The 14,747-nt window shown below is 44.6% G+C and overlaps 1 protein-coding gene across 1 annotated transcript in view; it reads right to left on the reverse strand.

Annotated features, from left to right (window-relative positions):
* Nucleotides 1-10,396: 10,396 nt before the first annotated feature.
* PCYT1B (phosphate cytidylyltransferase 1B, choline) overlaps nucleotides 10,397-14,747 on the reverse strand; it is a 142,375-nt gene continuing 138,024 nt past the window's right edge. The window contains exon 8 of the mRNA XM_061178834.1: nucleotides 10,397-10,609. Within this exon, the coding sequence (XP_061034817.1) occupies nucleotides 10,397-10,609 (213 nt within the window). The remainder of the gene's footprint in view (nucleotides 10,610-14,747) is intronic.

Genomic DNA, 14,747 nt, shown 5'->3' on the forward strand with positions numbered 1-14,747 from the left:
TTGGGATTGACTGGCCATGGACCACCTACCCCAGAATTACCTGAGATGCTGGTTAAATGCTGATTCCTGGGCTCTGCCTCAGCTCTTCTGATTCAGATTCTCTGGGGTGGAGGCCTAGGAATCTTGATTTTAACAAATGCCCCAGGGAAATTCTTTTAAAAATGTAAGTTGGGAACTGCTGCCATATGCAGAAGATAAAAAACTTGACATTTTCAATTAAAGAGCTATTGGTTCCATGGTCTCTTCTGAGGAGCTGGTGCAGCACTGACACCAGAACCCAGTGCCTCCGAAGACACTTGGCTGCACTTAGGTACTTCCTGACTGACTAAGAGGTGGGGTCTTCGTGTTATTTGCCAATGTGTCATTCTTTTACTAAGTCTTCAATGATGAATGGGTGTCTTTTTTCAAATTTGGGAGCCGCACAACTGCCTGTCCTGTGTTCTCATCACTAAAAAAACTTCTAGAAAGTTTGAGGCAAGAACCTCGGGTTTGGATGATTCTTGGGGAGTGTTAATGTCAGGAAATCAGCATGTTTGCCTTGGTTCCCCTACCAGCTCCCTGTTAACTGTGCTTTAGTATCTTCATCTATTAAATTAGGGAGTTGGACTGCATGATTCCAAGGTTCTTTCCAGGTCTGATGTTACAGGGCTCTCTTTAAAACCGAAAATGTGAAGCAATTATTAATCAGCTGCTTTCATGTTGTGCTGTATCTTGCCCAAAGAATACCAAACCACTGACTCTTGAAAGTGACAGTGGTTTTAGTTAGAATTCTTAAATCGTCCATCCAGAAGTCACTGTGCTAACGCATCATTCACATCTGGGGAAGAGCATTCTTGTAGCAGCCACTCCTGCCCTGTTTGAAATTCAGGAAGTAAGTATGGTTTAGACTCACAAAGAGACCCTCACTCAAGAGTCTGTGGTTCCATGAAGCTGCTGAAGAGCATTGCACTGTAGTGTCCGTTTTTACTTCCTTGTCCTCATTTCAGAATTCTTTCCAATGGCTTAACAATGCATGTTTACAAATGATTATCTGCTGATGCTTTCAGATGTTCACTTCATAGTAACAGAGACGTACTCTTTGATCACATGCATAAATTATAAAGCATCACATAGGAGGGGCTGCCTCTGGGAAGGATTGCTGCAGACCGCTGTCCACCACTAGAACTCTGTGATGACAGGCATGTTCTCTAGCTTTGCTGTCCAATATGGCCACCACTAGCCACCTGTATGCTTAAAATGTGGCTAGTTCAACTGAGGAACTGAATTTTTAATTGGTATTCATTTAAATTCAAATAGCCACCTGTGGCTAGTGGCGACCATACTGGACAGTGCAGCTATGTACAGCCATTACACGCTGTTGCATTTTTTAAAATTAACATCGAGTACCCATTTTCACCAGTCATTGGGTCGGGTGCTTGACAGTACCCTTGTCATTTCTAAATGTTGGTCTTAAAATGAATCCTTTGTCCTCTGCCTACTGATGACACTTTCATCAACATAAGAGTCTCTCTTTGGATAAGAAAATAACAAGATGATACCTCGACCTTTGCCTGTCCTAGCTGCTTGGCACGTCACTTCTCATGTTTGCTACAAAAGGCATTGATTGTCACCCTCTTTGAATCCAGTTCTCTCAGAGGCTCACTTTGTTCTCTGAATTGAAGTATTGACTATAGCCTGGAGGGTCTCAACCTGGCCACATTGGAATCTCCAAGTCCTGGGGCCCATTTCAGATCCACTCCGTCAGATGGTGTCTGAGAAGTCTTTTTTAAAGAGTTCCCTAAGAGATTCTAACGTGACAGGTTTGAAAAACCACTGATCAAGTGCAAACCACAGACCAGCCTCTGAGAGTGGCTAAAATGCTGGCAGCAGCAAATCCTGTCTCCCTGGCATAGAGCAGGCTTAGGGTCATTGATGTTCTATTTAACAGGTAATTGGGAAATACTTAAAAGAGAGAAAAGGCCTTGTCGATTTGGATTTCGGACAACTGAGCAGCTTTGCTCTTTCCTTCTGTGCAAGAAACTCTAAGCTAATGCTACTCTTACTGTTTTCTGGCATTCTTGTCCAAACAGAATTTGCTAGTGCTCAAACAAAATAAACATGTTAATGATTTCAACAACAGTGATGGATGCAAAAGCGTTCAACAGTTCCTTAGTAATAGCTTAATATAATAGTGGCATTATTTCTAAAGTTAGAGATAATTATTGTCAGCTTAGCACAATCACTGGAACGAGCTTCTTACATGAAAACTGCTCTCTTTCTAGGGCTTCGACTGGTAACAAAATAATAGTTTATGAAAGCAAATTCTGCCCCATTATTCTGGGAGAAGTCCGTCAGCCACCCTGCAATCAAAGAATCTAAGGTGAGACATCGAATGACCATCTCGTCCATAGAACAGCTCTGTTCAAATAGAGTTCATTCCAGGCCAGGGCCCACACCTGTTTGGTAAGGCCTTTAAGGAAAGAGTGTGCTGACACCTTGTGACTTAGGTAACTCGCCCAGAGTCTTCCTATTCACGGGCCAGCTGAGGGGTGACGTCACCAGCCTCCCCCGTTCAGCATTCACAACAAGTGGTTTCTCATAAATAGAAAATCTACTTTTACGAATCTATTTTTTTTTTCTATTTTCCCCTATTCTGAGTAGGAGTTAGCAATCTTTCTTAGCACTCTGGGAAATTTAGAGTACTCCACCCTAAAGAGATGAGTGAAAAAAAAAAAAAATGAAATTAGTAAGTTAGTCAAATCATTGTCAAATTCTATTTGGCACAGTCCGAAACATGGACTGTTCATCAGGAGCTCAGTAAAGCCAGAGGCTGGGCCAGTCAGAGGTCAGAATTGAGAGTCAAGTTACTGAACTGAAATTGGGGTGGGGGGAGGGATTGTGTCCTCTTTCGTCTTTATATCTCCAGCACCTACGAGCTCACGTAAATGTTTACTGAATGCCTCAGACAGGAATGTATGTGAGACCTTAAGTTAAAATGCAGATCAAAGGCAACCATGGAAAAATAAGTTACTCTAGAAAGGAGCATGGCGTACCTTGATACTGGATGGCTGGAAGTGAGTCCCAGCTTAAACTGGCTGTGGTCAACCTCCAATGACCAGAAAAACAAAACCAAAAACAAACCAGGGGGAGCATAGGTAGGAAACAGATTCTGCCTGATAGCCAGAAACTGTATTCCCTGGCTTATTTCAGCAAGAATGTGTCCAGCGATCAAAGACTTTGGTTAGCTACCCTTTCACTTCTTGTCTTCTTGGTATAGCCAAATATGAATTGGAGGATATGTACAGAGAACAGGGAGGGAAGCTCTTAAACTTCCTTCTCTACCAGCCACAGCTCCATGTTCATAAGTTGAGGACCCATCCCCTCCTTTCCTCATGGACCAATTAGCCTGTTCATTTGGGTCCAACATCTCCCATTATACCTATTTCATGCTTCTCTTGTGGATGTCAAGACTCAAGAGAAACATTTAAGGGGTCCATCACGAGTAGATGTAGGAATGTTAGAAAGAGGAACACGAATCTCTCTGCATGAGGATTACTGCTCCTCAACTCTGTTAGGATCTGGAAAAAGGTTCAAGGGTTTATGACCATTGTCTTCAGTCATAGAATTATGGCCCCCCAAAGATGTTCACGTCCCAATCCTTAGAACCTGGGAATGTGTTTTATTACATGGCAAGAAGGAATTAAAGTTGCTGATGACCTTAAAATAGGAAGCGTGTCCTGGATTATCCTAGTGGGCCCAATGTAATCATAAGGGCCCTCATACATAGAGGAGAGAGGCAGAAGGAGTGTCACAGTGATGTGATGTGAGAAAGATTGGACTGGCCATTGCTGGCTTTGAAGATGGAAGGGGGCCACGAGTTAAGGAAGGCAGGCTAGAAAATGCAAGAAAATGGATTCTCCCCTAGAGCCTCCAGACAGGAATGCAGCCCTGCCAACACCTTAATTTTAGTCCAGTAAGACCCATTTTGGACTTCTGACCTCCAGAACTGTAAAATAACACACCTGTGTTGTTTTAAGCCACTGAATTTGTTACAGCAATAGGAAACTAACACACACACCTCTTCAACTACTTTATTGTTAATCCCTGGGTACCAGATATGGGAAAAAATGGAAAAAGAATCAATGACTCTGTGTCAATGTCAGTTTGTATGGTAAGACCAGTAAATGGCATCTTGCCAACATCCGTCCAGTGGCACGTGATTATCAGACAAGAAAGTCTGGTTATCGCCTCAAGCTATGTAATGAGTCATGTCCTGCCACGTGCGTGGCAGAAGATGACAGGTTTTCTTTGAACTTGGAAATTTTAGAGCGACAAGTTCATTTGCAAGTATAAGAAGTTGAAAAGGTCCCTGTGGAAGAGGTAAAGTATCCCAGCTCTTTCAGGTATGGATTCAATAATTCTTTTAAAATGGAAGATTATGTATCAAATATTTTAGTTATGTCTAATCCCTCCATCAGAACTCAGCTTTTATGAATAGAGTACAGTACCCTTGCAGATTAATTCCTTTCCCTGCCCCCCAAGAAAGATAACAAAGGTAAGGAGAATAAAAATTGCTTACAGGAGACAAGTCAACCCTACTCTGAACATTTCTCCTCAAGTTTCCCACATGTGGTCAACTGCAGCTGACATTCAACCAGTGTGGTGGTTTTTTTCTAGAATATAAGTTATGGTAGTACAGGGCCTAATGTAAAGATCAATTAGCACCTGTGGATGTTTATGCTCTTAATGATATTTCAGGTTTCACTGGTTCTTTATTTTCAGGATTTTACTTGATGGTTTCGTGAAGAGTTTGATCACTGGGTATACACTTGGTGCTAATGAACTGTCCCTCTTTGTCTGAAAAGCATCTCTGTAGGAGTCTTTTTATCTAATAGCCTCTGCTGAATACCTGGAGAAGTTGTTTAAACATTCAACTCCAATAAGCTGTGAGGACTTCAATACAAGAGGACTGTGTGTGTGTGTGTGTGTGTAAACATTTTTGATAGCGTACCTTTTAATCCTAGGGGTTTGTTAACAAAGGCTCATTCTCTTTGGGGCAAATATCAGAGTTCTTAAACATGAGTTTTGTCATGCCTTAGAACTGATTTTCCCTTGAGAACATTTCTGAGGTATCATGGAAAGTGAAGAGGAAACCTGTAACTGACTCTAAATACAGCCTGTCGAGAATGTGTTTGATCTGTATGGCAAAAGCCAAGTAATGTGGTCTGTGAACGATAGGTATTCTATTTTTAAATGAATTCCCTTGCTGCCTGCAGGCCTGGTTCTATTTCTTCTAGAATCTAGGCTAATGTTAAAACTGTTGTCGTTTCAAAGAGCTAAACCTCTCCAGATGGAGTTAATAGAAGCTCCTAAATTCGGCTAGTGGCGGGCATGAGCACGATGCTCATGGAGGGCACGAACATCAATCTGCCTTAATTGTTGACATCTGGAATCCTGATTGAGAGCCTCCACCCCCATCTATCTGCTTCCAGCTGACCAAAGGAGCTTTTCCCCAAAGACGGAGAAGTGGTGGAAATGGCCACGCCCCAATGTTTAAGTCCAGGTGAAAAGCATGCCGCCAGGCAGCTAGATAAGAAGGGTGGGTGGAACCCAAGAGCCTGCGGAGGCTGCGGGCATGAATGCGGCACTGATGCTGTCGGTTGTGGAGGCCCCAGGCCAGGTCTCCAGCTTCCCAGTGAAGGGTAAGCACTTCCTCATGGTGGCTCAGTGACAGCATCGTAGCTGGAGAAGCTTAGGAACAACGCAGGCTGCCTCATAAATTCAGAGACTTTTACAGTCAAAGGAGACCTCAGAAACAATTTCCTTCAACCCCTTCATTTTACAAAAGCAGACGCTGAGGTCTGAGAAGTGAAGTGGTTCGGCCGAGGTCAGAAAGCAAGTTGGCGGTGGAGCGTACAACTCAGGGTCCTGGCCGGGCTCCCTCCGTGACCTCCCCTCCAGGTGAGTGCTCCTAAGCAGCCTTTTTTTTTTTTAAATTGAAGTATAGTTGATTTACAATGTTGTGCTAATTTCTGCTGTACAGCAACTTGACTCGGTTATACACACATATACATTCTTTTGTATTCTTTTCCATTATGGTTTATCCCAGGAGATTGGATATAGTTCCCTGTGCTATACAGTAGGACCTTGTTGTTGAATCCATCTACTAACCCCAAACTCCCCTTCCGTCCCTCCCTCACCCCCCCGCCCCCTTGGCAACCACAAGTCTGTTCTCTATGTCCATGAGTCTGTTTGTTTAGTAGACGGGTTCATTTGTGTCAGTTTAGATTCCACATATCAGTGATGTCATATGGTATTTGTCTCTCTGACTGACTTCGTATGATAATCTCTAGTTGCATCCATGTTGCTGCAAATGGCATTATTTCACTTTTTTTATGGCTGAGTAGTATTCCTTTGTATATATGTACCACATCTTCTTTATCCACTCCTCTGCTGATGGACCTTTAGGTCGTTTCCATGTCAGGCGTGAGCTGGCTGGCAACTCCAGGCTTGGCCCCGTGCTGCAAGGCACGCAGACCCATCATTCTGAAGGGCTGGGGCCCAGCTGGGCGGAGGCAGGACAGCGGCCACACCTGCACTCTTCCATATTGCGCCGGAGCTCATGAGTAGGAACGCACAGCACCACGCTTTTAAGAAACACAGTAGGCAAAAGTGCAATTCTGCATCCCTTTATTTATAAACAAGTTGGCAATGCCGTGTCCCGTTGGGGAGCAGGAGTGGGTCTGGAGCGGGGAGGGGGATGTGCAGGGGTAGGACGGGGTGGGGAGAGGTGGGGCTGATTCCGGAAGTTCGCGTTATTCAGCACCAGAGCAAATGCTTGGGCATAAGGTCGGGCTTTAACCCAGACGAGTCGTCGTCTTCTTGTCTCACGTGTACAGCATAGTCTTAAGTATGTATGATCTTCTTATGGCTTTGTCCCGGGACACGTTGCAGGGACACAACAAAAAACTCAAGTCTAGAGAGAAAGTAGAAGTTGCAAACACCTCATGAGCTCATTCTGTTTTTTTAAAAAAAGAAAAATCTGATGGCCAAGACTAGTGCTGAACGGATGCCTGAGGAACAGGAATATCTCTGCTCCCTTCGGGCTCATCTGAGTCAGCTGAGTGTAGGTCGCCCTCTCGCAATCTCTCCCTGGGTATGCCTGGGTGCTAAGTCCCGAAGATGGAGAGAACGAATCCACGCTCTTCCGTCCCTCCATCCAAGGACGGACTCTCAGTAACTCCAGCCTAAGGCATGGAGCAAGCTGGCCATCCCGCAGCTGTGTCTCATTCCCCGCAGAGCAGGTCAGAAGGCAGACTTAGGTCTTGGGATCACTCCTCTTGAGGCTGGTTTCCTTTGCCTTTTGTAAAGTCCTGGCCCACGGGAGTTGGCTTGCCAGAGACGGGCCATTCAATGTGACTATGACATTACAGTTGCCCCATGTTTTTAGCTGGTGAACATTTGATTTCAGGGTCCCCAGGAGGAAGATGTGGCAGCTAATGGAGAAGGGCTGAAATGGGGAAGCTGGACGGGGTGGGGGGACGGGAACCCACATCCTGCACAGGTACCCACTAACCTTGGGTATCTGTGAAAGAAAGCCTGCCTCCTTTACCTGTTAGGGAGTGAGTGACACTTGTAAGGGAGCGGAAAGGAACTACGCTCCCCCTCCCGCCCATCTTCATGTAACCTGCCTCCTTCCATGACCTAAATTGCTCTTCTCCAGCCCTCAGTCCGAAGCTTCCTTCCCTGTCTAGGGCAAAAGAACCTTTCCTTGCTTTTTGTCATTCCTGCTTACCTCTCCAAGCTTGTGTCACACTTTGTACGTCTCTCATTCCAGCCTTAACGCACTCTTGCCCATTACTGTTGACTGGTCGGCCCAAACAAAGAGCCACCCCATCTCGTCCCAAGCAGGGGAGGAGGGGCAGGGACAAACTGGTGGCCAGGAAGCATCAAAAGTTGGGTTGCAGAATCTCCTCATTCCTTCTCAGTAATCTCGTAGCCTTAGGGTGGGGAGGTATTGTTACAGGTCAGGAGGGGGACAGAGGGTGAGACTTAGAACCCACCTGTGGGTTGTTACGGCCCATCCCTGGGATATCCCAGGCATTGGTCATTTCCCATAATTGGCAGCTAGGATGGCACTGAATCTGATGAGTCATGTAAGCGGCACCTGTCAGTGTGGTGTGTGAGGCCTGAAAACTTAGAATCTGCCCGATACATCAATTCCAAGCTATTTGCTCCAGAGCAGGAATTAGGTACAAGTGGATTTATCTGCTCTGGGCCGTGGCAAAAGCCCATAAAAGGCATTCCCAAGAGAGTTTCCCCTACAAAGGGAGGCCCTGAAATGGTTTGAGCGCGCAGATTTTCTTTAACCTTCTTGCCTTTCTCCAGGCCCCTCTTTCTCCTTTTCTCTTCCCTTGTTCTCACTGCCTTGCCTTGCCCAGCGGGCCTCCTCACCCTGTCACCGCTCAGGAGATGGTGGGCATACATGCCCAGTGTGCCCTGGGTACATGACGGGAGAGAGACCAAACGGGCCCAGTGGAGGAGCGGGGCCTTTGCCCCTCTCAGCAGAGCAGTGCTCTGGGCCTTGACGGCAACAAGTTTTCTTCGCACGCGCCATGTTCCCACCAGCTCTCTGTCCCGTGAGTGTTCGACACAGTTCTGGAGGAAGTGCCCAGAACAAGGGGGTCCCCAGCCAGCTTAGCCTCACGGTTTTGCTTCCCAAAAAACACCACTTATCTCCAGGTGGGTAGGGAGGTAGTTCAACCCCAACACGAGGGGGAAAGACATGCCACCGTCCTTCACTGGTTGCCCCACTTGTCACCCAGAAGGCTGTTTCCCAGGGTCTCTGAAAGGGAGAGTTTCTGTCACACGAGATGCCGGGCTCTGTCCGCAAGTTGCTGTGTTGGGCCTCTGGCTTAACTGGGACAGCCAGGCGATGCCTCTTCTACCCAAGAGTGTGGTTCTACATCTTGCCTCTACCTGCTCATTTCTACCTGTGCTTAGGGAACAGCAACTTCAGACAACTCAGCAGGCATGCTTAGCGTCTTCATCCCATTTGAAACCTAGGGCCGGGGAGGTGGGTAATTACAGGACTACCTGGAACGTCCAGATGCTGAGGTTCCCACCTTGCTCGGCGAGACTATTCAGAGCCTTCCTCTACCCAAAAAGATGACGGGAGGCTGCGAGCACAACATGCTGATTTCGTGGCTGGGACACTTCTACAGGAATGCAGGATGAGCTTTTGACAAAGTGCCCAAGTCACAAGGGAACCAGGTAGTTCTTAAGACCAAGGGTTTCAGCAGGGTATTAGGGTGAGAGCAGGAGAGGGGGATAATGTAAAATGCCACCACCATAGATTCATATTGCATATGGTACACACCCTGGATGGCGTATTGGGAGCATACATAGAACAGATACGTGCAGGTAGCACCCCCTATTGGTATACTATGTGGTTTGGTACATCAAACCGTTACTTGAGGTCTATGAAACTGTTAACTGGTCAGAAATGGGAAAAGCCATTCCATAATAGCATCCTTGAAGGAGAAGCTTCAGGAAACATCTACCATCTGCTAAACTTGGAGCCAAAGCAAAGCGGCTCCTTTATATACATACACACATATATATATATGTATGTATATATATGATGTTCTGTTTTGTTGCATTTCCCACAGATTAAGGTAGTTTCTGGAAAACAATGAAGTCAAACCAATGATGAAAGAGTACAACCAGGAGACATTACACCTTAGGTGGCGTTCTCCTTGACAAAACTGTCCTTGGAATAAGAAGTTGAGGTTCACACTAGGTGACCTTTGATACATGTAGCCTAAAGCAAGGCTTGGTCTAGACGCCACGTTCCTGGAACTGGAAAGAATTGATGTGTTGCAACATCAGGTCTCGTGGCTAAACTGAGAAGGTTGGCATTTGTAGCTTGACTATTTCAGAAGCACTTTGCCACCTCTACTGGAAACATTATTCTGGCAGAGCTCGGGTGGTAGGAGGCAACGTGCAGGGCCCTTAGGAGCTGGAAGTAGTAGATTGAGGGAACAGCCGCTTCCACAGGTGGTATACTTGGTGGGGGTCAGTGTAAGGACCAAAGCAGAAGGCACCCCACTCAGTGCAAGTCTCCCGGGGGTGCTCTGCATCTTTCCTTAGCAAGGTTAAAGTAGAGTGGTTCTAGATGATGCTAAGAAGGTTTGTATAGGTTGTCCGGCGGGAAACCTCCATGCAGAGCCCAAGTCTTAGGCTGAGTGGAGACTGAGGGAGAGCTGGTCTCAAGGCCTTCCCTTAGCAGAGCTCAGGGTCTCCTGGCTGAGCTGCAGCTCCTGCGACTGCTTCCCTTCCCACACCACTCAGGCATCCCCCGTGCCCCCGCCCTCCCCCCAGCCTGTGTGGCGTGGCCCTTGTCTGCCAGCAGCCTTTACTTCTCATCCTCATCCCCCTCGCTCATGCTGCTGACGGAGGCTGAGGCTGCTTTGGGTGAGGAGGGGGGTGAGCTTTTGTTCGGGAGCCACGAGAAGGTGGGCGACGGGGAGCGTGAAGGGGACCGGCTCCTGGTGGGGCTGCTCACAGGGCTCTGCTTCGGGGACAAGGCCTGCAGCATCCGGCTACTCCTCTCCTGGAACATCTGCTTCTAGAGAGAGAAGGGAGAGAAGGCGTCTGTTAAAGGAGCCTTCTGAGGCGGTAGGGAGACAAACAAGGCAGGAAGGACAGCCGCTGCTCTAATACCTGCACGCACAAACGCAGGCTCGCATGCCAGCCCACGTTCCCCAGACTATCTCTGGGGAGGGGCTGAGTGAGATTCTGGGGCAGGAAGATGCTGCCACATCAGATTATCCTCCCGGCTGGTTCTTGGGACTCATCCCTTCTTACCGCCTTTTCCTCCATCTCCAAATCGAACTGCTGTCTATGCTGTGCCAGGCAAATGGCAATGTCCTCGGTACTTCGAAGTGCAGCAGGAAATAAAACAAAACTCCCTATCCTCATGGATATGAGGGAGGAATCACACAATAAACAAACAAAATATGAGGTGTGTCAGATGGAACTATGGTCTGAGAGAAAACTAAAACGAGAGAGGTTAGCAGATTGGGGTGTGCGCCGGGGAGACAGGTGGGCTGCAAAGGTCAGTAGGGCGCTCAGGGAAGGCCTCACTGAGAAGATGCTGCTCTTTCAGAGCAGAGACCTGAAAGAGGTGAGGAGGGGACCACGTGAATGGCAATCGGGGGAAGCACGTTGCAGACAGAACTCCGAGAAGGGAGCACGCAGTGCACGTCCGAGGACAAGCAAGGAGACCATGGGGGCTGGAGTGGAGTTACCTGGGTGAGGAGGGGCATGGAGGGAAGAAAAGGATAAAGTTTGTGGTCATATCCAAGCTGGGGCTTCAGTGACATGCGGGAAGATGGGGTGGAGATGGGTGGTGAGCCCATGGGGCTGGATGAGGACTGGCTTTCCAAACAGAAGGTGCTAAGTAGACAGGGCTAAGCATAACTGCTTGGCCTGACTGGACCCCAAGTGCCTATAGGGTGACAGTAGTTGAGGCTGGAGCACCAGGAGGAGGATGGATTTCTCCTGAAGAGCCTCTGGAAGATTTTAATCAAGAGAGGGGTATGGTAAGATTGCTGATGTAGAAATACCTTTGGGTATGAGCATAAAAGCAAAAAAAGAAACCATTAAAAAAAAGATTGATGTTTGGCTATATAAAAAATTTAAGACTTCTGTACCTCAAAAAAAAAAAAAAACACTATGAAATAAGGTACAAGGCAAATGAAAAAAAGGGGGAAATTTTTGCAACATTTAAATACAAATTAAGCATTTTAGTATATAAACAGAGCTTAGAAACCAAAAAGAAGATAACGAGCATTTGGCACATACAGGTAACTCACAAAAGACTTATAAATGAACTCTAAAAAATGTTTGGCATCACTAATAAACTAACGCAAAGTGATTGATGTGAGATACCTTTTTTAATATATCAGATTGCTAAAGATATTTTTCATCTTCCCAACCTTTTAAAAGTTTTTCCAGTTTTGAGATAGAATTGACATACAATTCAATTGTATGAACATACAATTCAATTGTATGAACAATTGGACTTCTTTCTGGTTCTTCTCTTAAACTATATACGTTTAAGGTGTACAGCGTAATGATTTCACTTAAATCGTGAAATGATTACTACAATAAGGTTAGTTAACATCCATCATCTCATATGGATACAAATTTTTTTTTCCTTGTGATGAGAACGCTTAGGATGTACTCTCAAAACCTGCATATATACCATACAGCAATGTTAACTATGGTGATCATGTTGTACATTATATCCCTAGTACTTACTTATCTTATAACTGGAAATTTGTACCTTTTGACCCCCTTCGTGCAATTTCCCCTCCCCATACTCCCTACCTCTGGTAAACACAATCTGTCAGTGAAATCATACAGTATTTGTCTTTCTCTGACTTCTTTCACTTGGCATAATGCCCTCAAGGACCATCCGTGTTATCACAAATGGTGGGATTTCCTCCTTTTATATGGATGAGTAATAATCCATTGTGTGTGTGTGTGTGTGTGTGTGTGTGTGTGTGTGTATAAACCACAACTTTATCCATTCATCCATTGACAGACACTTAGGTTGTTTCCATGTCTTCATTATTACAAATAATGCTGCTATGAACACGGGGGTGCAGTTATCTCTTCAACACAGTGTTTTCATTTCCTTCAGATATAATAGTTGACCCTTGAACAATGGGGGGGTTATGGATGCTGACCCTCTGTGCTGTCGAAAAATCGGTGTAAAACATTGGAGCTGGCCCTCTGCATTCACAGTTCTACATCTGTGGATTCAACCAACTGTAGATCATGTAGTACCTTAGTATTTAATACTGAAAAAAATCCAAGTATAAGTGGACCCATGCAGTTCAAACCTGTTCAAGGGTCAACTGTATTCCCACAAGTGGAAATTCTGGATCATATTTTGAATTTTTTGAGGAACCTTCATTATGTTTCCATATTGGTTGTACCAGTTGACAATCCCACCAACAGTGCACAAGCGTTCCCTTTTCTCTACATACTTGCCAGCTTTTGTTATCTCTTGTCTTTTTATTGCTCACACTCTAACAGGTGTGAGATAATATCTCATTGTGGTTTTGATCTGCATTTCCCTGTTGATTTAGTGGTGTTGAACATCTTTTCATGTACTTGTTAACCATTGGTATATCTTCTTTGGAAAAATGTCTATTCAGGTCCTTTGCCCATTTTTAAATTGGATTACTTGGTTTTTTGCTATTCAACTTTATGAGATCTTTATATATTTTGGATGTTAATTCCTTATCAGATACATGGTTTGTAAATATTTTTTCCCTTTCCGTAGGCTGTCTTTTAATTTTGTAGGTGGTTTCTTTTGCCATGCAAAATTTTTCAGTTTGATGTAGTCTCATTTATTTTGTTGCTTGTGCCTTAGGTGTCATATCCAAAAAATCATTGCCAAGACCCATGTCAAGGAGTTTTGCTGTGATATTTTCTACTGGGAATTTTATGGATTGTGATCTCACATTGAAATCTTTAATCTATTTCAAGTTAATTTTTGTGGGTGGTGTAAGATAGGGGTCTACTTTCATTCTTTTCCATGTAAATGTCCAATTTTCTAGCACCATTTATTGAAGATACTGTCTTTTCTCTATTGAGCATTTTTGGCTCCCTTGCATGGGTTTACTCCTGGGCTCTCAATTCTGTTTTGTTGGTCTATGTGTCTGTTATTATGCCACTGTCATACTGTTTTGATTACTACAGCTTTATAGTATAGCTTGAAAGCAAGAAGTGTGATGCCTCCCACTTTGTTCTTCTTTCTCAAGATTGTTTTGGCTGTCCAGGTGGGGTCTTTTGTGGTTCCATATAAATTTTAGGACTTTTTTTCTATTTCTGAAAAAAAAAGTGCCATTAGAATCTTGATAGGAATTGCATTGAATCTATAGATGGCTTTAGGTAGTATGGACATTTTAACAATTCTCTCAATCCATGTGCATGGGATATCTTTCCAGTTATTGGTGTCTTCTTGGATTTCTCTCTTCAATGTCTTGTAGCTTTCAGTGCAGAGATCTTTCACCTCCTTGGTTAAATTAAGTATTCTATTCTTTTTGATGCTACTGTAAATGGGATAATTTAAGTCTCTTTTTCATATAATTCATTATCAGTGTACAGAAATGCTACTGATTTTTGTATGTTAATTTTGTATCCTGCAACTTTACTGAATTGATTAGATCTAGCAGTTTACTGATGGAGTCCCTAGAATTTTCTATGTATAAAATCATGTCATATGCAAATAGAGACTATTTTACTTCTTCCTTTCCAATCCTAATGCCTTTTATATCTTTTTCTTGCCTGATTGCTCTGGCTAGGACTTTGAGTACTATGTTGAATAGGAGTGGTGAGAGTGGGCAGCCTTGCCTTGTTCCTGATTTTAGAGGACAGGTTTTTAACCTTTCACAATTGAGTATGATGTTAGCTGTGGGATTGTCATATATGGCCTTTACTATGTTGTGGTATGTTCCTTCTATACCTAGTTTGTAGTTTTTAACAACTGTCATAAATAGTTGTTAAATTTTGTCAAAGGCTTTTTCTGCATCTGTAGGGATGATCATATGATTTTTTTCCTTTCATTCTATTAATTGATGCATCACATTGATGGATTTGTGTCTGAACTATCCTTGCATCTCAGGGATAAATCCCACTTGGTCATGGCGAAAGATCTTTTTAATGTGCTGCTGAATTCAGTTTGCTAG

Source organism: Eubalaena glacialis, chromosome X (genome assembly GCF_028564815.1).
Source record: "Eubalaena glacialis isolate mEubGla1 chromosome X, mEubGla1.1.hap2.+ XY, whole genome shotgun sequence".
Lineage (NCBI taxonomy): Eukaryota > Metazoa > Chordata > Mammalia > Artiodactyla > Balaenidae > Eubalaena > Eubalaena glacialis.